Consider the following 18,560-nt stretch of genomic DNA (forward strand, 5'->3'; position numbering starts at 1 on the left):
GGCACCCACGCGTGCGTGCCCGTGTGCGTGTGCACCCGGGGCACGCCCAGCGTGCGTCTGCACACGTGCAGGGAGGGTACCTCGTCTGTCCTCACTCCGTCTGTGAATTCCCATCACATTTCATTCTTTCCATTTGTGAAAAAGAAGTGCTCACATGTCCTTCCCAGAGAGAACATAATTCTGAGACAAAACTGTGACAATCTTTTGGGTTGATTCTTGACTGCTTTTCAAAGCACGAGGAGACAGCAACTGCGCCTTCATCTGCTGCTTCTCGTCGTCCGCCTCTACCTCTGCTGCCCGCTCCGAGAAGCCTCCCGCCCACCTCGTCGTTCCGTCCCAGCCCCCGTGTCTCCTGCAGCTCCACACTTTTGCAGAAAAAGGAAAAAAACGACAAAGAAAAGCAATCTGCCCTCCCCGCACCTTCTGGAGACTTGATCAGCTGTATATAACCCTGCATTTTTGTCCAGCTGTTCCTCAGGGGATGTTCTCTCCGAAATCCCCCCGCCAAGCCTAGCCCTGTCCCCCCACCCCACTCAACTCCCCCAGCGATCTCAAGGAGGAAATAAAGGAATAAGGAAGTTCTGATCTGTACCCAGTGGGAGAACAAACAGCAAACACGGTCTCCGATCTGTGTTTTCTTGCATGGCTGTAAGGAGTTCCCTGGACTGGAGTGCAATAGTGACCAGCTACTGAAACCGGGTGCCCAGGGGCCCCACCGAGAGGCAAGAAGTCAATAGTCTGCAATAATGTGAATGTATATAGTCCTTGCAGAGGTCCAAATGATGATATTCATGATGATGATAATAAAGAAGAGATGTTTGCCAAATAAAAAAAAAATTAAGAGAAACCATGGAAGTATGTAAAGTTCAGGAACTAAGTTTTCAAAGAAAGCTGAACTGCGGCCCTACGGGGAGCAATGGGTTTGTTGATCGCTGTTACTTTTCAGAGTGGTAAGAATTCACCCTTTGAGTATTGCCAGGAAGGATTCCATCGGTACACAGACCAGGTGCCATCCGAGCCCCACCTGGCAGGAGCCCTAACTCTGACCATCGAGCTAGACCTATCTCACCCTCCAGAAAGCTCCCGGGCTGCCTGGGGCTGCAGGGCTGCCCGCCTCTCAGAGGCTCACTTCTGTGGGTTTCAGAAGACCAGGGGCCGGGTGGGATTTGGGCTCTCGTGAGGCAGCGGGCGCCCACCCGTCATGTTTCCAGTCTGCTTTCTCTCTCGCAAGACTTGAACCTGTCAGAAGGGCAGTTGTGCACGTGCTGTGACGTAGCCCCGCCTCTCCCCTCGGACTCCGTTCCCACGAGGTTGTGCTGGTGGAGGGTGGCGCCCTGGGCACGCTCGGGTGTGGGTGCGGAGGTCTGAGGCCCTGAGGTCAGGACTGCGGGGTGAGTCCTGGCTGGGAGGAGCCCGCCACCTGCAGCCCCGCGGGTGTGCTTTGCCGGCCTGTTTCTCTTCCCCTCGCAGGGTCCCCTTTGAGGACAGGCAGGCGTGCCAGGGCTGGCCAGCTGGTGGCATCGGGCCAGACCAGCCCGCAGGGCCGGACCACAGGCTGAGGGTCCGAGGTGGGGACGGCCCGTCCCACCCCAGCTGCTGGGAAGAGGTCCCTCAAGCCAGCTAGGAAAGGCCATCTTCCCTGTGTGGCCCCCATACCTGTATCTCATATACCAAGACCTGCCGCTGGCCGAGGCTGCAGAAGCCTGGCACGAGGGGCCGGCCAGAAGCCGACAGACGTAGCCCCTGCCGGCAGAGAGTGTCCGCAGGGTCAGAGGGTGGCAGCCGGGTGGGCTGGGCGGCTGGCAGCGAGGAGGCTGAGGCCCAGGGGGGGTGGGAGGGGTGTCCCCGTGGGCGCCGAGTCAGTGGATGCTGGGTGTGGGCTGGGTCACATGAAGCAGGCGGCTCCTTGCATCCAGGGCCCCTTCCCTGCTTTGGGAGCCGGCATGTCTGTTGGTCACTGTGCGCAGGCCCTGTTTGGCCAGAGAGCTCACGGAGAAGGCAAACTCCCAATGAGTAGCTCTGGTCGGGCAGTGGGGGAGCGGCCAGAGCTGGAGTTGGCTGGTGGTCTGTGTTCCCCCTGCCTTTCTTATGCAAAGAGGGCGTCTGGACAAAAGGGGGCCCAGTTCAGAGGCCGGCCTGCCCTGCTACCTCCTGAGCTTATGGGCCGTCAGTGTGCGCGTGAGGGTCTCCTCCCCAGGGGCTGAGATCGGACACGCTGGTGAGCCCAAAGCTCTGTGAGATGTGGCTGCTCGCAGACCCTCCCTCCCCCCCCAAGTCAAACCGAAACGGCAGCATTACCCCGTTCTGAGGCCAAAGCAGGCCAAAGCGCCGGCGGGAGGGCAGAGTGAGGCGGGTGGCGGCCGGAGCTCCCGGCCCACAGGGCCGAGTCAGGGAGGATTCACAGGCTGGGACAGCGGATGCTGGCGCCTGGGCCCCCTCACCCCCGGTGGAAAGCCCCCTGACGTGGGACCCTTCGACCTTTCCCACCCCCTCCTGTCTCTGGCCTTTCTCTTAGGACGTGTCATTGTCGGCAGGTGGTGGTGTCTGGGGGTGTTCTGTTGGCAAAGACCAGTGCCTACCATTCCCCATGTGGAAGGCTGGCACACCCCAGACCCCGTCTGAATCACGAGGGTTCCCATCCCCAGGACCAAAGGAAAGCCTTGGGTGCTACCGGGGAAGAGAGGAGAGCTGGAGAAAGCCTTGGGGCCAGGAGGGTAAGGGCCGTAGTACAAGAGGAGCCGGCCTCCCAGGAAGGGGCCGCCCTGTGGGGTCGCTCATCAGGGCCCAAGAGGTCCAGTGGTGGAGGGACACAGGTGGGAGGGGGCGTTGCTTCTGGTTTCATCCCAGTGACACCGTGGAGAGGGATCAGGACAGGCCCTAACTTCCTCCTATTTGCCAGTTTTTCCAAATACATCCTCAAAATGACACCAAAGTCCAGTCCCTGGCGCCACCCACCTTGCCCGTCCCAGCTCACTGTAGCATGTTTGGCCATGATTCTGCCCATCCCTTCAGCCTACCTACAAGTACTTATTGATTCTTTTATCAGTTCACCCTTCTGACCAATCCTGTCATCTCTCTGGCCATTCATCCATCCACCCATCCATCTGTCTATCCATCCACCCATCCATCTGTCCATCTCTCCATCCATCTGTCCATCCACCCATCCGTCCATTACTCTATCCCAGCTATCATTTGGTCCCCCGTTCATCCTTTCACCATCCACCCGTCTGCACACCACGCATGTGTCTCCCATCTAACCCACACGACCACGCCTCAGTCCATCCCCAGCCAGAACCCAGTGTAGCGTCACCAACTCCCTCAGGGATCCAAAGCCGTGGGGGTGCTTTGGGTCCCCTGTGGCCTCGGCCACCCCCTCCCAGTGCCCCTCCCATTGGTCCAGGCCTGCTCCGGGGACAGATAAGGTTCTGCTGCAGACGTGGGCAGATTGGACCAATGTCCTAGCAACAGCTCTGGCCAGTCTGGGCCCGCCTAGCAAGTGTGGTGGCCGTGGGCCAGGAGAGACGCTGGAGGTGGCCCGCACAGCTGCTCAGGGGCCCTGTGACCGGGACCACCAGTCGGGGAGAGCACATTCCCTGGCAAGTCCCAGACATTGCGGGGTGGCGCCAGCCACTCCTCTCCTTGTCACCAGGGGTCACTGCCTGGAGAAGGTGTCCCCAGGAAGGGAGGGGCACGACAGAGCCCCGTGCTGGCCTCCCTAAGACACCAGTGCTCCTGGAGCCCCTGCTCCCAGGTGCTCGTGCTTGGCTCTGCCTCACGCCTATGCCCGTCTTCCATCCAGGGGTCCCAGATGCTGGAAATTACCCCTCAGAGCTGGAGAGCTGTAGAAAGAGCCCCTGGCCAGGTTGGTGGGGTGGGTGTCCCTGTGGCCCTAGAGGCCCAGCACACTCTCCCCAGCCCCGGCTCTCCCTGGGCCCCTCAGCCCCACACCTGCCTGCGGGCTCCCGCGACCTATGGGGCTCTTCCAGCGCCCCCCACGGGATCACCTCCTGCTGGCAGGAGAGGAGGAAGAGGAGGATGCAAGGAGCCTGGATGCCGTGCACGGACGAGGCCCGGGGAGCTGGCAGGAGAGGAGGAAGAGGAGGATGCAAGGAGCCTGGATGCCGTGCACGGACGAGGCCCGGGGAGCCGGCTGTCTGGGCAGCAACCTGCACAGTCCCCGGCGTTCCAGAAAACTCTGGAATCTGCCTGCTTCCTGTTGCTTTTGCTTCAATTCAGCCGGACCCTGGAGTGCCTCCCCAGAGACCCCTTACAGCAGTAACTCGACGTCGGGACTCAAGGGGAGCCTGGCTTTAAACATTAGAATGAAGGACAAGGGGGGCCTAGCCAGGCCAGCCTCCGGGCCGAGGGGCTCGGGCAGCGGGAGCTGGGGCCCGGCTACACGCTGCCTCGTGGGCAATGGATTGACTGTCCACTTCTTCTTTTTATGTGATTTTATTTTTTAATTCCCCCAAAGGGGTTGGACCGAGAGTGCTGGGTCATATTCCTCGGTGCCGGGCAGGGTCCTGGTGGCCGCCCTCCCCTGTCCCCCCATCTCTCTGTTCGCGGCCGCGTGGGTTCTGTGTCGTGGAATAAAGCCGCCGTTCGCCATCACGGGCTCCGCCTCTCCTTGGGTCCCCGGCGACTCCGCCTAAGCCCGTTTCACACATTGATTCACCAGATTTGTGTTGGGGGGCTTTCTCGGTGCCAGGCAAGAGGGACAAGACCCTGCGCCATGGGGGTGGACGAACGTGTGGTGCAGGGTCGGGGCGTGAGCGGGACGTGGCAGATGACCTCTGCCTCCTGAGTTCCGGCCAAGTGGGGTGAACTCTCAAAGGTTGTGTCCTCGAGGTGGTCGGGACGACCTCGGACCCCAGATGATACACTCGTGGCTTCAAGGGCCCGAGCCCCCCCTGCCTGTGGCCATGTGGGCACCTCCCACAAGACCCTGAGCGTGGACACCTTGGCCCTGAGGAGCCAGGGTGTCCCAGACGTGGTGTCCCGGCTCACAGGGCAGGTCCCGCCCCCAGCGGGTGTGCAGGGCTAGGGCTCTGGGCTCACGGGCGGCCCCTGGGAGGAAAGGGGTGTTATTAATACTTGGGCCCAGCCTGGAACATGGTGTATTTTGAAAGGCGTCACTGGAAAGGCCAGCATGGGGGCAAGCCTGTCTGCACGCCAGGCAGCTGGCCGGAGCCCCAGCCGGGCCTGGTGTGTCAGCAGTCCCGGCACAGAGGGGATGACGGCGATTTTCCATTGCAGAGGTCTGAGCTCAGAGGGAGGCTGACCGGGCCAGTCCCGAGTCCAGCCGGCCCTTGGCTTGGACACAGCCGCCCTGGTGTCCCGCCTCCCACCTGGAGGTAGAGGGAAGGGCCTGGGCCAGGGGCCTTCCATGGGGTCTCGGCCCACAGGAGAGGGGGCCTGACTGCCCCGAACGGTGGGAGAAAGACCTGCGGCAGCTGTACTTCTGTCCTCATCCAGCCAGCCTTGGGCTGGGGCCCTGTCCTCAGTGCTGCCCTTGAGGCACTCTGGCCGGCCAGGGGGGACCTGGGGACGTGTAACTTACACAGGTCGGACAGAGGGCGAGGCCCGGGCGCCGTGGCCACAAGAGGGAGATGGAGCAATCGGGAAGGCTTCCTGGAAGCAGCAGCACAGTGAGAATAGTGCCCCCTGGAGCCTCACACATGCAAGTGCATGAAGCTGTGTGCAGCCTGGGGAAAAGGGGGTGTTGCAGGCAAGGAGGGCCGGGAGCTGGGAAGCCAGGCCTGCAGGCTCACAGCCAACTCAGGCCGGCTCCTTTCCCTGCAGGGCCCGGGGTGGGGTTCAGCCTCCACAGAGGTGAGAACAGAGCCGGGAGGAGAAAGGCAGCCACGGCGTCCCCCACTTCCTTCCAGGGCGCACGCCTCGTCCCCCCATCCACGGCCCCCGGGGTTCGTTCACAGGCTGCAACTCTCCCCTCCCCCAACTCCACATTCCCAGGGAAGAGACCCTACCAGCAATGGTCTGGAGGGTGGGATGTGGGCTGGGTGGACAAACGCGCCCAGAGGGGCCCCCCATAAACACGTCAGGAGGATGGAAAAGGCATGGCAGGAGCTCCCCCAAGACGACGCCAGGGCGAGAAGAGGCCAGAGCAGCTGCTAGGGAGGACGGACGGAGGATACCAGGGCACCCAGGGACACAGGCCTGCAGCTGCCCTCGGGGAGAGAGAGGAACTGGGCGGGACTTGACAAACTGCCTTCAGGCCCCCAGTATCCAGGCCTGATCTGCACAGAATTCACCATCGTGCCCTGCGGCCCGGGCAGGGATCCGGCTTCATTAAGTGGTTCCCACCTAAGAGCTGGCCCAGAATTGGGGTGGGGAGGGGAGGGACCGCAGGGAATCCAGGAGGGGTCAGGAGGAGGGACGGGACGTCTCTCCTTCTGGCCCAGGACCCTGCCCTGGCCTGGCCCGAGAAGCCGCTGACCTCGTGGCACCCCCCTACCCCCCACCCCCAGACCTTTGTTCAAGCTGTTCCCTCCGCCCAGGCCACCCTCGCCTCGGCTCTGCCTGACCCTCCTTGAAGGCCGGCTCAAATGCCACCCCTTCCAGGAAGCCTGCTCTGACCCCCTGTGCCCCCTCTCTGCTCTGCACACTCGGGTAACTTGCTCACGTCTGCGTCATCCTAACTGGCCGGCCACTGGAGGCGTGACACAGGGAGGTGGGGGGACCTGCGACCCCTTAGCTTCCTGGCTCCTGCATCGTGGCGGGTGAGGCCGAGCTGTCGCCAGGAGGCCCTCCCGGCTCCGCCTCAGCTGCACCCTCTCCACCTGGAGTGTCCCAGAGGGGCCAGCCAGTGAGGAAGAAGGGCACCAGGGCGGGGATCCGGCTTCTGACCCCTCAGGGCCCAGAAGCCAGGATGGAGGCTCAGCCCCAGCCGGGAGGCCTCTGAAGCCTCTAGTGGGAACACCTGGCCTGGGGGAGGGCTTAAAGCCCGGGAGGGTGCAGGCAGGTGCCGGCAGCGCGGAGGCGAGCACGGAGGCTCTGCCTGCCACCTCCTGCCCCATCCGCCATGTGGCCCTTCCTCAGCCGAGCTCTCTTCCCGCCCCCCACTGAGGCCTGGCTCAGGAGGGCTTCCTCAGACCCCGAGGCCCAGGGCTGGGGGGCCTGGAGCCGGGCCGAGAAGACCCCTCTGGGCCCGGGGCCTGGGGACGGGGAGGAGGAGGAGACGGGGGAAGCGGAAGAGCACGAGGAAGACGCAGGCTTCCTGCTGCCTCTCCTGGAGAGGGGGCACCTGGCCGAGTGCCCGTTACCTGACCAGGTAACAGCGGCGCGGAGCACCTGGTGGAGGCCGGCTGGGATCTCGGGAACCTGGGGAACCCCGTGCATGGGGGCAGGGGGACAGACGGCTGCAGCTCTGACCCCAGGGGTGAGAGGGCCAAGAGGGCCACTGTCCCCATGCCTGGAAGAGGGTGTAGGGACGCCCACCTGTGCACAGGCTGGAAAGGGCAGGGTGGCCTCTCCGCCCTGAAGGGGACTTTGTGTGTTGGGGGTGGATTACAGGGGCTTCTCTCCAGGCCCGAGTCCGTGTGGCCTTCCCTTTCCCCGCCCCGGGGAGCCCCCAGCATGACCCTGAGAACAGGCAGGGTCAGGGCCCCTTCCCCTCTGCCCTCCCTCCAGGGGAGCCTGGGGGCTGTCCCGCCTCCGGGCTCAGCCTGGGCCGTGTGCTGGCAGGAGCTGGAAGCCATCAAACTGAAGCTGTGGGCCATGGAGCAGGCCCAGCGACCGAAGCCGCCCGGGGAGCAGGGCCCAGAGGGGGAAGAGGAAGACGCCACGGCCCTGCTGGCCGGGCAGCTGCTGAGCCCCGAGACAGGTAGGAACCAGCGGGCCAGGCCGACCCCTTCCCTGGGCCGTGGCCCCCAAGTCCTCGGGCGCGAGGGTGAATTGGGATGAGCTGCGAGCTGCTGCAGGAAAAGCGTGGGCTCCCGGGGAAAGGCCAGGGTTTCCACGAGGTCTGGCCTGGCAGTGGGTCCTTCTAGATAGGCCCCAAGGGGTACTCTTCCCCAAGAACCCAGGTGCCCCTCTTCCCCGAGGAGCGAGGACTGAGCCACCAACGTGAGGTGCCTGCCCTTAGCAGCTGCCGCCGGGAGCCCCCTGCCCAGGGCAAGCCCCCTGGTCCTGAAACCCCTCTCTCCACAGACAGCCCCACGGAGGCGGTGGAGGCTGATCACAGATCCGTCTACGTGGGCAACGTGAGTGGGGGGAGGGGGGCGGGATGGGGTCGGCCCAGCAGCACCGGGTCTGCAGCCGCCTCCTGCCTGTGAGGATTAAAGGAAGGGACAGTATGGGTAGCAAACTCAAAAGCCACATAGGCCCGGAAGGGAGAAGCAGGAGGGGGGTTCTGACGAGGGGGCTGTCCCCATGAGGGAGCGTGGACCCTCTGTGGTCAGGCCTGATTTCCCACTGTGGGCTGGGATTCGGGATTTCCACGTGAGATCTCCCAGTGGGCAGATTATTGGCAACGAGTTCCACTTGAAAAAGCCACGCGCCCTTTGCACAGGCCAGTAAACCTGGGGAGCGTTCCTCTGGGTATCCAGTCCACTTCCCCGGCAGGGGTGGGGGGTAGAGGTCTAGGCTACCACCCTCACCCTGGGGCCCAATCAACCCCTCTCTACCAAGAAAACGTACTGCAGGAGACCCTGGGAGGCGGAGGCCCCTGCAGAAGGCCCCCCACCAGGGTCCATGCCTGTCAGGTGGACTACGGGGGCACAGCCCAGGAGCTGGAGGCCTATTTCAACCACTGCGGGGAGATCCAGCGGGTCACCATCCTGTGCGACAAGTTCTCCGGACACCCCAAGGGGTCAGTTGGGGCTTCGGGGAGGGGCCGGGTACCCAGGGGGCGGGCACAGCTCTGCGTGGGTGAGCGTGGCCCTCACCTGCCCCCGCCCTGCCCCAGCTACGCATACATAGAGTTTGCCACCGAGAGCTCGGCCCAGGCCGCTGTGGAGCTGGACAAGAGCGTCTTCCGAGGCCGGGTCATCAAGGTGTGTGTCCCCCACCAGTCACTGCGGGGGCGGGGGGTGGGGCAGGGCTCTGCTCTGAGCTTCTCTACGTTAACCCATTAATCCCCGAGGGGACAGGAAAAGCAGGCACGGAGAGGCTGAGGCACCTGCCTGAGGACACGCAGCTGCCCCAGCCTGACCCTTCTCCAGTGTCCGGTGTTTGCGTACATCCGCTGGGTGGTGTCGGGGTACCTCAGACCCCAGTGGGTTTGGCCTGGGTGTAGCCCTGGGGAGGCTTCCTTCCTGACCCCCCCTGCAGGGGGAGATGTTGGCTTGACAGGGACTGGGAACAGGTTAAGATCTGATGCCTCAGGGGCCTGGTGGGTGCTGGGGCCTGTGTTCACCTGCCTGTGAGCCTTCAGCAGGGAAACCCAGGAAGGCTTCCTGGAGGCAGCTTTAGCCCTGGTCTCGGCCCTGGGCTGGGGAGGAGGGTGTGAGAAGAGAGGTCTCAGGCGGACTCGGCCTTTGATTCCAGGTGCTGCCCAAAAGAACCAATTTACCAGGGATCAGCTCCACGGACCGCGGGGGCCTTCGGGGACACCCAGGCGCCAGGGGGGGACCCTTCCCCCACAGCAACTTCCAGGGCGGGGCCCGTTTCAGACCACGGGGGCGGAACCGGTGGGCTGGGCCCTGGGAGGGCGGAATCCTATTGGAGCGGGGCCCGGTGGGCGGGGCTCTGTTGGACCTGGCTGGGTCCGGTGGGCGGAGCCCTGGAAGCCACTCGCCCCCCGGTCTCTCTCCGGGCAGGGGGCGCGGAAGGTTCTCGCCGTGGTATTCACCGTATTGAAGGGAGGGCCCGATTTTGAGAGTGGGGTTGCGGCTGGGTCAGGAGTAGACAGCCGTGCTCCTCGTGGGACCATTTACTCCGCGCAGAATAACTATCCGTCCCCCTTCCCTCGGCGGGAGGACGGCCCAGACCCCACGGCCGAAGCCACCGGTCACGAAGCAGGGCACGGGGTGGGCCTGGCACGCGGGCTGGTCGGGGCTTTGGAGGGCACCGGGCAAAGCTGCGAGCAGGTGAGGCCCAGGCAGCGTTGGGTCAGCTTCGGGTCGGCATACTCAGGACTGTTCCACTAACGCCTTTTACAGAGAAGTAGAAATGTGTGTCTTACTGGTAAAGCATAAATTATTAAACTTGAATATTTTTTAAAAGCACATGGCAACAGACCGCCCCGCTTTATTCGCCTCACCTGGACGCTGTTTCCTCGGTGCACACTTTGCAGAGAAGGCGGGGGATGGGATGCAACTGTGGATCCCAGACCCAGCTCTACCCCCTTCACTCCTGGCAGCCAAGCGGCAGCTTTGGGCTTTACGGCGTCACCGCCAGCCCCCGCGCCTCACCTCGGGTCTGGTGGCCTCCGGGGCACACACTCCCCCATGACGAGTGACACAGACGCCGCCTTGTGGGCCCTCACCTGTGAGGCCCTGCAGAAGGGTGCGCCCGGGGCACCTGGCGCAAGCCTGGGCCTCATCACACAGCGACGCAGAGGGGCTTCCATGGCGGGCGCCCTGCCTGCACTCCTCTCTGCGGCAGACGCCCCGCTCTCTCCCTCCCTGAGGGTGCAGCGTGCTCTCTGCCCTCTGACTGCATTTGGACTGGGGAAAGGAAGCTCTGGGGCCCAGCTGCAGACACACCCGGTCCTGGCCTTAAATAACCACTAAAAAATCTCAGCCTGGGCTTTTCTAAAGCAACCCTCTTTGCCTTGTACTTTTTTGATTATCAGGTCCTTAAGCTACCCACAGGTGGACGGTCCCCAGTCCCCAGTGTCCCCTCTCCAGCACCAGTGAAGTGTTTTCTCGGAAGGGCGCGCCTCTGCTCTCCATCCGTGTGTCCATCTGGCCAGGTTCACACTCCCCTTGTGATCTGGGGTCAGCACTGGCCCTTGTAGTGGGGTGAATGACAATCCCCCCAAAAAATATGTCCACATCCTAATCTCCAGTACCTGTGGATGTGACCTTATTTGGAAAAGGGGTTTTTGCACACGTGATTAAGCTAACGATCTGGAGATCAGATCTCCCTGGATCACCTGGGTGGCCCTAAACCCAGTGACACACACGGTACGAGACACACCGACACACGGAGAAGGTGACGTGGAGACAGAGGCAGAGATTGCAGTGATGTATCCATAAGCCAAGGAACCCCAACAGTCGCTGGCAGCCATCAGAAGCTGGAGAGGCTGAAAAGACCCTCCTTCAGAGCCTGCAGAAAGAACCAGTCCTGCCGACACCTTGATTTCTGACTCTGGCCTCCAGAAATGTGAGAGCATAGATTTGTTTTCACGTGCACACGCACACGCGTGCGCACACACACACGCACCACCACCCGCCCCTGGAGAATGTGGGTAGGAGGGGCTGAGTGGCAGGGAGCTTGCCAAGGCTGCTGGGTGGCTCAGGGCGGAGCCAGGCCTGGATCACGTGCAGTTGGGGGCTGCAGGAGAGGGAGGCCGTCCAGATGTAGTTCCTGGAGCTGAACTTTATGAAGCACCAGCTCCTGCCGCTCTGTACCTTGTGCCAGTCTCCTCCTTGGCAAGGATGTGCATTGGTCTTGACGCATTCATTGTGCAGTTTGCTTTTGTGTAAGGACCTGCAGACAGGCTTCTACCCCAAGGAACTTGTCCCTTTTCAGAAGTATCTTCTTAATCCCTTCTGTGTGGCCACTGTGAGGAGAGTGGGCCCTTGAGTCCCTCCTTTCCTGTGGATTTCAGGCCCAAGCAGCCCACGTGGGCGGCCAGGGCTCCGACCCACACCTTCTCAGCTGTGCCCAGAGAAAGCCAAGACACGCAGGATCCTCTTGCCCGTCTGGCCCGGGGAAGAAGGGAGGAGAAGGAATGCTGATGGGGAGGGAGGACAGAACTTCAGCAGAAGCACCTGGAGCAACAGCCAAGGGCTGAGTAGGGGCTGCATGTGATGGGGCTCAGCCCTGGGGTGCGGATGCGCCTGGGGTGGCAGGGGATGGGCAGGCAGGTGGCCCTCAATGAGGCTAGCCTCACAGTACAGAGATGCAAAAAGTTCAGATGAAACTGCCATCTGACAGTTCTGTTGGCAAAGCAAAGGCTAGCAGATTACGTCTAACCCTTGATTTTCTCAGACTTAAAATGGAAATGCTACCTAACAATGCATGTGAAAACCCTCAAATGTAAAACCATTATGGGTTGTTCTGGCTCCATCTACAGAAAAACCCAAATAGCAGTAGCTTCAACTAGATAGGGGTTTCATTTTCTCATTAAAAAAAAATGCTGAACATAAGTAGTCCAGGGCTGGTATGTCAGCAAAGACCCAGCCTCCTTCTAGCTTTCTGTTCCCCATCCTTAGGGGATGAATGTTGCCTGCATGCTCTCAAGATAGCTGCCTGAGCTCCAGCCATCACGTCCAAGTTCCAGGAAGGAAGAAGGGTAAAGATGAAGGTACTGCCAGCTGAATTCCCCCTTTTAAGTATCCTTCCTGCAAGTGCGTCCCAACACCATCCACTTACATGCCATAACTACCTACCCTTGCGAGGGCAGGAAGTATATTTTGTCTAGCCAATTGTCCCCAGTAACACTAGCGTTCTGTTAGTAAGCAAGCAAGGGAGAATGGATGTTGGCTTGGCAACCTGTAGTCCCTGCCTCAGCCATTACTCAGGCAGGAGAGATTACTAAGTAAAAGCTCAACCAGAGAGCTGAGGATGGACTGTGGGGAGAAAGCGCGTGTGAGGGTGGCCTGCATCAGACCAACACCTGCCGGTCGCACTTCTCAGCCCTCTTCTAGGTCTTGCAATTCCACCTGTGGCAGGCGAGGCAGGGCCGGGGGGGAGCCCGGGACGCGTGTCTTTAACACACACTCTTGAGCTGTTTTTTGTTTGTTTGTTTGTTTACTTCTGTAATCCTGTGCCCGTAGGAAAGGAAGGAAACCCGAAGACAAGCAGAGCAGAGTGCATCCCGATTCCAGCCCTGGGCCGACGACGCTCACAGCTCACAGCCTCCCCGTTCCTGGCGGGTCTGAGCCACCCTCCCACCTTCCTCCTGGTCAGAGACCCTCTCCACAGTGACTGAGGGGGCGGGAGGGGCTCGTGGTGTCTTGGGGTGCCTGATCAAGGAAGCCAGCCACGCTGAGACCACACAGAGCAGACTGTGGAGGTGGCTCAGGCCCAGGAGGACCTCTTCCACTTCAGAGACGCCGTCACCAAATGACAAAGTGCACTAGAACCTGGGTCACCTGATCCCAGAAGGGGCTGTGGCCTCAGTCACGGTCAGTTACTTAGAACTGTGATCAACCTTGACTGAGCAGGCTTCTGGGGAAGCAGAAGGCAGAAATCTGATGACAGCAGCCCCTCCTCACGTGTAAGCGCCCCTTCCACAGCCTGCCCAGGGGCCTGGGGGTCAGCAGGGAAGGGGGCTCATCTCCCAACACCCGCCTGGCCCTCGGGCCATCAGGAACCTCAGGGCACTAACAGGCAGGAGGGGACCCTTGGAGTTTGCTCATTCGATGCCCAGCAGCAGCTGACGAAGACGCTGTAGTTACACGGTCTCGGGAGGGTGGCCTTCCAGGGCCGGGCAAGACCAGAAGGAGGAAGGCCCCTCCCCCCGGGGGAAGGTGTGCAGGCCGTCCCATGTGCCCCTCTAATCCGGCTCTGGGCACAGAAGGCCGACCCCTCCAGATTTGCCCACCTGCTGAGCCACTGGAGGGGGCGGCCGCCCCACGGGTCCTCTGCCCCTCCCTTCGCAGCCTCTTCTGGGCTCCAAGCTCCGAGAGCTCCTGCCACCCGGCTCCCCCTGCCCCTTCGTGCCTCGTGGGGACAACAGCTCCTGCTCTACCTGGTCCCTGATCTGCTCTGTCCCTGAAAAGTCCACATAAACTTTTTCCTTTTTTTTTTTGGCCGTGCCATGCGGCATGCAGGATCTTAGTTCCCTGACCGGGGATTGAACCTGCGGCCCCTACAGTGGAAGCGCAGAGTCCTAACCACTGGACCGCCAGGTAAGTCCCTAAACTGTCTTTAGTTAAACCTTCTGCTGACGCAGAAGGAAAAAGCCAAACCTGATCTCACAAGACCTTTAGTCAACAGGCACTGTGCATGAGGCCCTGCCCCCAGCGGCACGTCCATGACACCCAAGAGGAGACAAGTGGAAATAAAGATACATCCGAACAACACGGTTATGCACAGAACGATTCCTTCCAGCCACGGGCTGCAGAGCTCTCCTCAACAGACCTGTATCATCATGGACGTCACCATGCCATCGAAGGCCCTGCAAAGAGAAACAGACAATCAGAGAAGCAGACCCAGGCCCTCCATCCCTGGCTGGCAGAGATGTCAGTCTCTGAGGTCCAGGTGAGTAAGATTGGCTGAGGCCAGGACGTGCATGCCGCCACATCAGGCGGTGAGAATCTGAGTCTCCCACCTCACTCCTGTGCGGCTTCCCACAGTGCTGCCCTTGCTGGGTCTCCAGGCCGGGGTGGGACCCAGGATGACCCAAGACACATTGTCACCACTGAGGGAAGGCGCCATAGGAAGGGGTCATCTTCCCTGGCTGGGGTCACCTGCCGGCTACAAGGAACCCCTTGGGAACTGTGTCTGGGATGCAGGGAATTCCCAGAGCAGGGTTGGAGCACGTGCTCGTGAATGCGTCTTTGGGAAGCATCATTGTGACATCCAGATGTTAGGTCTGTGTTTACCTGAAGGCTATTTGGAAGACACCTGCAACCTAATTTCCTAATCGTCTAAGTTCAACGTCAAAGACAAAATCGGGCGGCGACAGGAGGACGTTTTCTCCCGGGAGGCTCCTGTCCATATGCCTGGGCCCTCGCTGGGATCTGGGGAGGTGCCCCAGGACCTGCTGGGCAGACCCGGGAGACCAGATGGGCAAGTTCTGCACCCCCCTCAACTCCCCTTCTGTTGATCTGGAGATCCAAGGAAGAGTTTGTTTGGAAAAACAGGGTTCTGCCTCTTCAGAATGGCTGCCTTAGAGGGACAGTGCCCATCGCTTAAAAAGACCTTCCCTCCCTGCCTCGCAGAATCACTGCCTCTCAGCAAGGCGGGGGCTACCTGAGAAGGCGCCACGCCCACCTGGACTGAATGCGGTCCCCCGGGTTATAGAAGGGGTTGCACATCACGTCTGTGTAGGAGTTGTGCAGCTTCCGGAACATCTGAAACAAGAACCAACGTGTTTAATTCACATGTGCAAGTACACACAGCTGCTGCCACGCTCGGGCTTCTCAGCATTTCTGAACAAAGATGGAAAACCGAGCGGCCAGGCGCGCCCACCGGCCCCCACACTCACGCTGCGAATCTCGTTGTCTCTGAGCGCTGTGTTGGAGGAATCCACCACCATGACAAACTTCACCTTGGAGTTGGTCACGTAGCCGTATCTGCACAGCTGGTTAGGGAACACGCTCTTAGCACGGGGACTCTGTGACAGCCCCAAGCACGGCATCACCGTGCAGAGCCTGCGAGAGGAAGGCCATCTGTGCATGTCCCCCGGCTGCTCAGCTGCTCTGGAGAAGCATGACAACCTCCATCACAACAAGTGCCCCAGGCTGGGCCAGCCCCACAGTGCCAGGAGGGCACGGGACTGCACCAGGTGTGGCTGGACACTTCCTTCGACAGCTTCTGGTGTTTACCGCGGGAGCAAACGGCAGGGAGCTTAGCCTTACCATGATTCAAGCCCCGGGGCAACCTGCCCAAACCCTGGGCCACCTCGCCTTCTCTCTGCATCAGTTCCCAGCTGGGAAGGGTTAACTGCAAGACCAGAGGTTGCACAAATGAAGCGAATCCTGCCTAAGGTACCCACACCTCTAAAGGCCACTCTATCCTGCGGAACAGTGGCTCCGGGCAGTGACACTGGGCGAGCTCGTTACTGCTTGTGGGAATGTCTTTGAACTCCATGGGTTTCGAGCCATTTGTCCCAAGGACTGGTCAAGATCTTACAGTGACTGGTGAGGCTGGGCCTGGCAAAGAGATGAGTGGGGACTTCCCTGGTGGTCCAGTGGCTAAGACTCCACGCTCCCAATGCAGGGGGCCCGGGTTCGATCCCCGCTCGGGGAACTAGATCCCACATACTGCAACTAAGAGTCCACATGCCGCAACAAAAGATCCTGCACGCTGCAAGGAATATCCCACATGCCGCAACTAAGACCCTGTGCAGCCTAAATAAATACTAAAAAAAAAAAAGTGTAAACAATGACCCCCTGCTCAGGAGGTGGCGGCCCCGCTGAGACGGCATGAAGCCAGAGAGTCCCCAGTTCCTCCACAAACCCAAGGGACGGGTGGGGACTGTCACAAGGCAATTCAAGCCTGCTGTTCTCACATTATCCTCCTAATTAAAGAAAAAAGGGTGTGAGGTCCTAATTGTCCTCAAGCTGCTCTAAAACCCCACTGGCCAAAAGCCCGCATCTTTTTTCCTTTTCAAGTGATGTTACGAGATGCTTTTCAAGGGGACCTAACGCCTACAGTGCGCCCTGCGACTGCAGGCAATCCCCAGACTCGAAGCCGCTGCCAGGCGCGAGGATACACCTTGTAGTCCTCTGTGGGGTACAGCAAGCCCAGGTAGAGCTCCCTCTGATCCACCAGGGCCTTCCCCATTGCTGAGATCTTCTCGTCCACCACGTCCAGGGACGTGTGCACCATGTAGTGAAACTTGAGCTCATTCTCCGTGGGGACACTGCGGATGTAAAGAGGGTAATTCTGCAAGAAAAGGATGACGGCGGCTGAAGTGACAAGGATCCACCCCATGTGCGCTGGCCTGGAAAACAAGGCCACGGGGCACTCAGGAGGGCAGATCGGCCAAGTGCCAATTAGCCATGGAATACGCTCTCACTACCCAAAACCCACTGCTTAATCCTCCAAACTGGGACTTCCCTGGTGGCGGAGTGGTTAAGAATCCACCTGCCAATGCAGGGGACACGGGTTCGAGCCCTGATCCAGGAAGATTCCACATGCCACAGAGCAACTAAGCCCGTGCACCACAACTACTGAGCCTGCGCTCTAGAGCCCGCGAGCCACAACTACTGAGCCCACGCACCACAACTACTGAGCCCGTGCGCCTAGAGCCCGTGCTCCCCAAGAAGAGAAGCCACCGCGATGAGAAGCCCATGCACCGCAACAAAGAGTAGCCCCCGCTCGCTGCAACTAGAGATAGCCCGCGCACAGCAACAAAGACCTAACGACGAAGACCCAACGCAGCCGAAAATAAATAAATAAATAAATTAATTAATTTTTTAAAAAATCCTTCAAACTGCCGTGGGCATTGCCTTCAGGGCACCCAATCTAATCTGAGGAGGTTTTCATACTGTCTGCAAAGGGGCATGGGTAGGATGGGCAGAAAAGAGAAGAAGACGGCTCTGAGAAGTGCGTCTGAGCGCAGCCTGTCACTCACCTTCTGAGCAGGGCCCCATCCTAGCACGTGCCCTCCTCCTGGCCCCATCATACTGGCTGTTTCCCAACACTGCAGCTCCTGCAGTCTCAGAGGCACTGGCAGGTTCCCTCTAAACCCGTCAAGGCTCGTCTCAGACCTCCTTCATCTCTGCAGAGCCATTTCCGAGCAACCTAACCCCGGAGTTACCAGCGTCTTCCCAGGCTCCCACAGGCCTGGCACTGCACAGATATAGCGTACACAACCCTGTCCCTACCCTGATGGAGATGACAGGTGAAGCGGACAGTCCACAAACCCACCAACAAATAACGCAGCAAGTGCTAAGGCGGAAGCCAGCATAACAAGAGCTTCACGGGAAAACCGCCTCAGAAGCCTAGTCTTTCAAAAGGCCGGGGCGGACACCACGGCTCCGTGCAGTAGGAGCGCGTGGATGGCCACGCAGCTCAATCTTAGGATTCAGAAAGAGCTTTCCAGAGAAAGTGAAATCGATGGTGGCCAGTGGAGGGGACGGGAGTGGGGGAGAGGGAGGAAGGGGTTCCAGGTGCAAAGGTCCAGAGGTGAGAGGGCACAGCCTGCCGGGGGGGAGCTGCAGGTAAGTCCGTCAGCTGGAGTGGAGGGTGTCTGTGGTACGGGGAGGGGATTATTCAGACGTGATCCTAAGGCAATGAGAAGCCACCGTTGAGGTTTCTAGGCAGAGGTGTGCAACGGTCTGACTTGTGGCTACTGAGCGGAGAGGAAACAGTCACTCGTTCGGGCGTCGACGGCCTGGCCGTTGGGAGCGCGCGGCCGAGCAGGATGGACAGAAGTGGACGTGTAGACTCCGGAGCAGGAAACCACAAAGCCCGCGGACAGATGGCTGGGCGGAGCGGGGGCCCGGACGGAAGAGGAAGACCCGGCCTGTGACGCTTCGGCAGCGGCAGGTGCAGGTCTGGGCGGCGCCTCCCCCGGGCCCGCCCCTGGCCACCTACGCTGGGCAAAGCCCCCGAGCCCACCCTCCGGAGCCCTTGGGGCAGGGAAGGAGGGTAACCGGAGAGCCAGGCTGACGCTGGAGCGGGCCTGCCCGCCGGAGTACGCACCTCCTTGGCGATCACCGCTACGCACACCGCCATCTTGGGAGCCCGACGGGCCGCCTCACGTGACGACAACGACGGTCACGCGGCCAGCCAGGCCCCGCCCCGCCCGC

At 60.7% G+C, this 18,560-nt stretch overlaps 2 protein-coding genes across 3 annotated transcripts; one reads left to right on the forward strand and one right to left on the reverse strand.

Moving 5' to 3' along the window:
• The first annotated feature begins 7,042 nt into the window (after positions 1-7,042).
• PABPN1L (PABPN1 like, cytoplasmic) lies at positions 7,043-9,819 on the forward strand. The gene is made up of 7 exons (XM_068528925.1): positions 7,043-7,291; positions 7,705-7,843; positions 8,170-8,222; positions 8,724-8,830; positions 8,927-9,014; positions 9,508-9,650; positions 9,780-9,819. The coding sequence occupies exons 1-7, from the start codon at positions 7,043-7,045 to the stop codon at positions 9,817-9,819; spliced, it is 819 nt and encodes a 272-aa protein (XP_068385026.1).
• A 3,043-nt stretch (positions 9,820-12,862) lies between these two features.
• TRAPPC2L (trafficking protein particle complex subunit 2L) lies at positions 12,863-18,513 on the reverse strand. 2 transcript variants are annotated; one of them, XM_068528356.1, is made up of 5 exons: positions 18,454-18,513; positions 16,517-16,689; positions 15,287-15,374; positions 15,073-15,152; positions 12,863-14,254 (listed from the first exon to the last, which is right to left on the reverse strand). In XM_068528356.1, the coding sequence occupies exons 1-5, from the start codon at positions 18,484-18,486 to the stop codon at positions 14,209-14,211; spliced, it is 420 nt and encodes a 139-aa protein (XP_068384457.1). In that variant the 5' UTR covers positions 18,487-18,513; the 3' UTR covers positions 12,863-14,208. The 2 variants fall into 2 exon arrangements, with proteins under 2 accessions (XP_068384457.1, XP_068384456.1); XM_068528355.1 differs by having other exon boundaries at positions 16,517-16,747; positions 18,454-18,488.
• Positions 18,514-18,560: the final 47 nt, after the last annotated feature.

This window comes from Eschrichtius robustus, chromosome 19, assembly GCF_028021215.1.
Source record: "Eschrichtius robustus isolate mEscRob2 chromosome 19, mEscRob2.pri, whole genome shotgun sequence".
Classification (NCBI taxonomy): Eukaryota; Metazoa; Chordata; class Mammalia; order Artiodactyla; family Eschrichtiidae; genus Eschrichtius; species Eschrichtius robustus.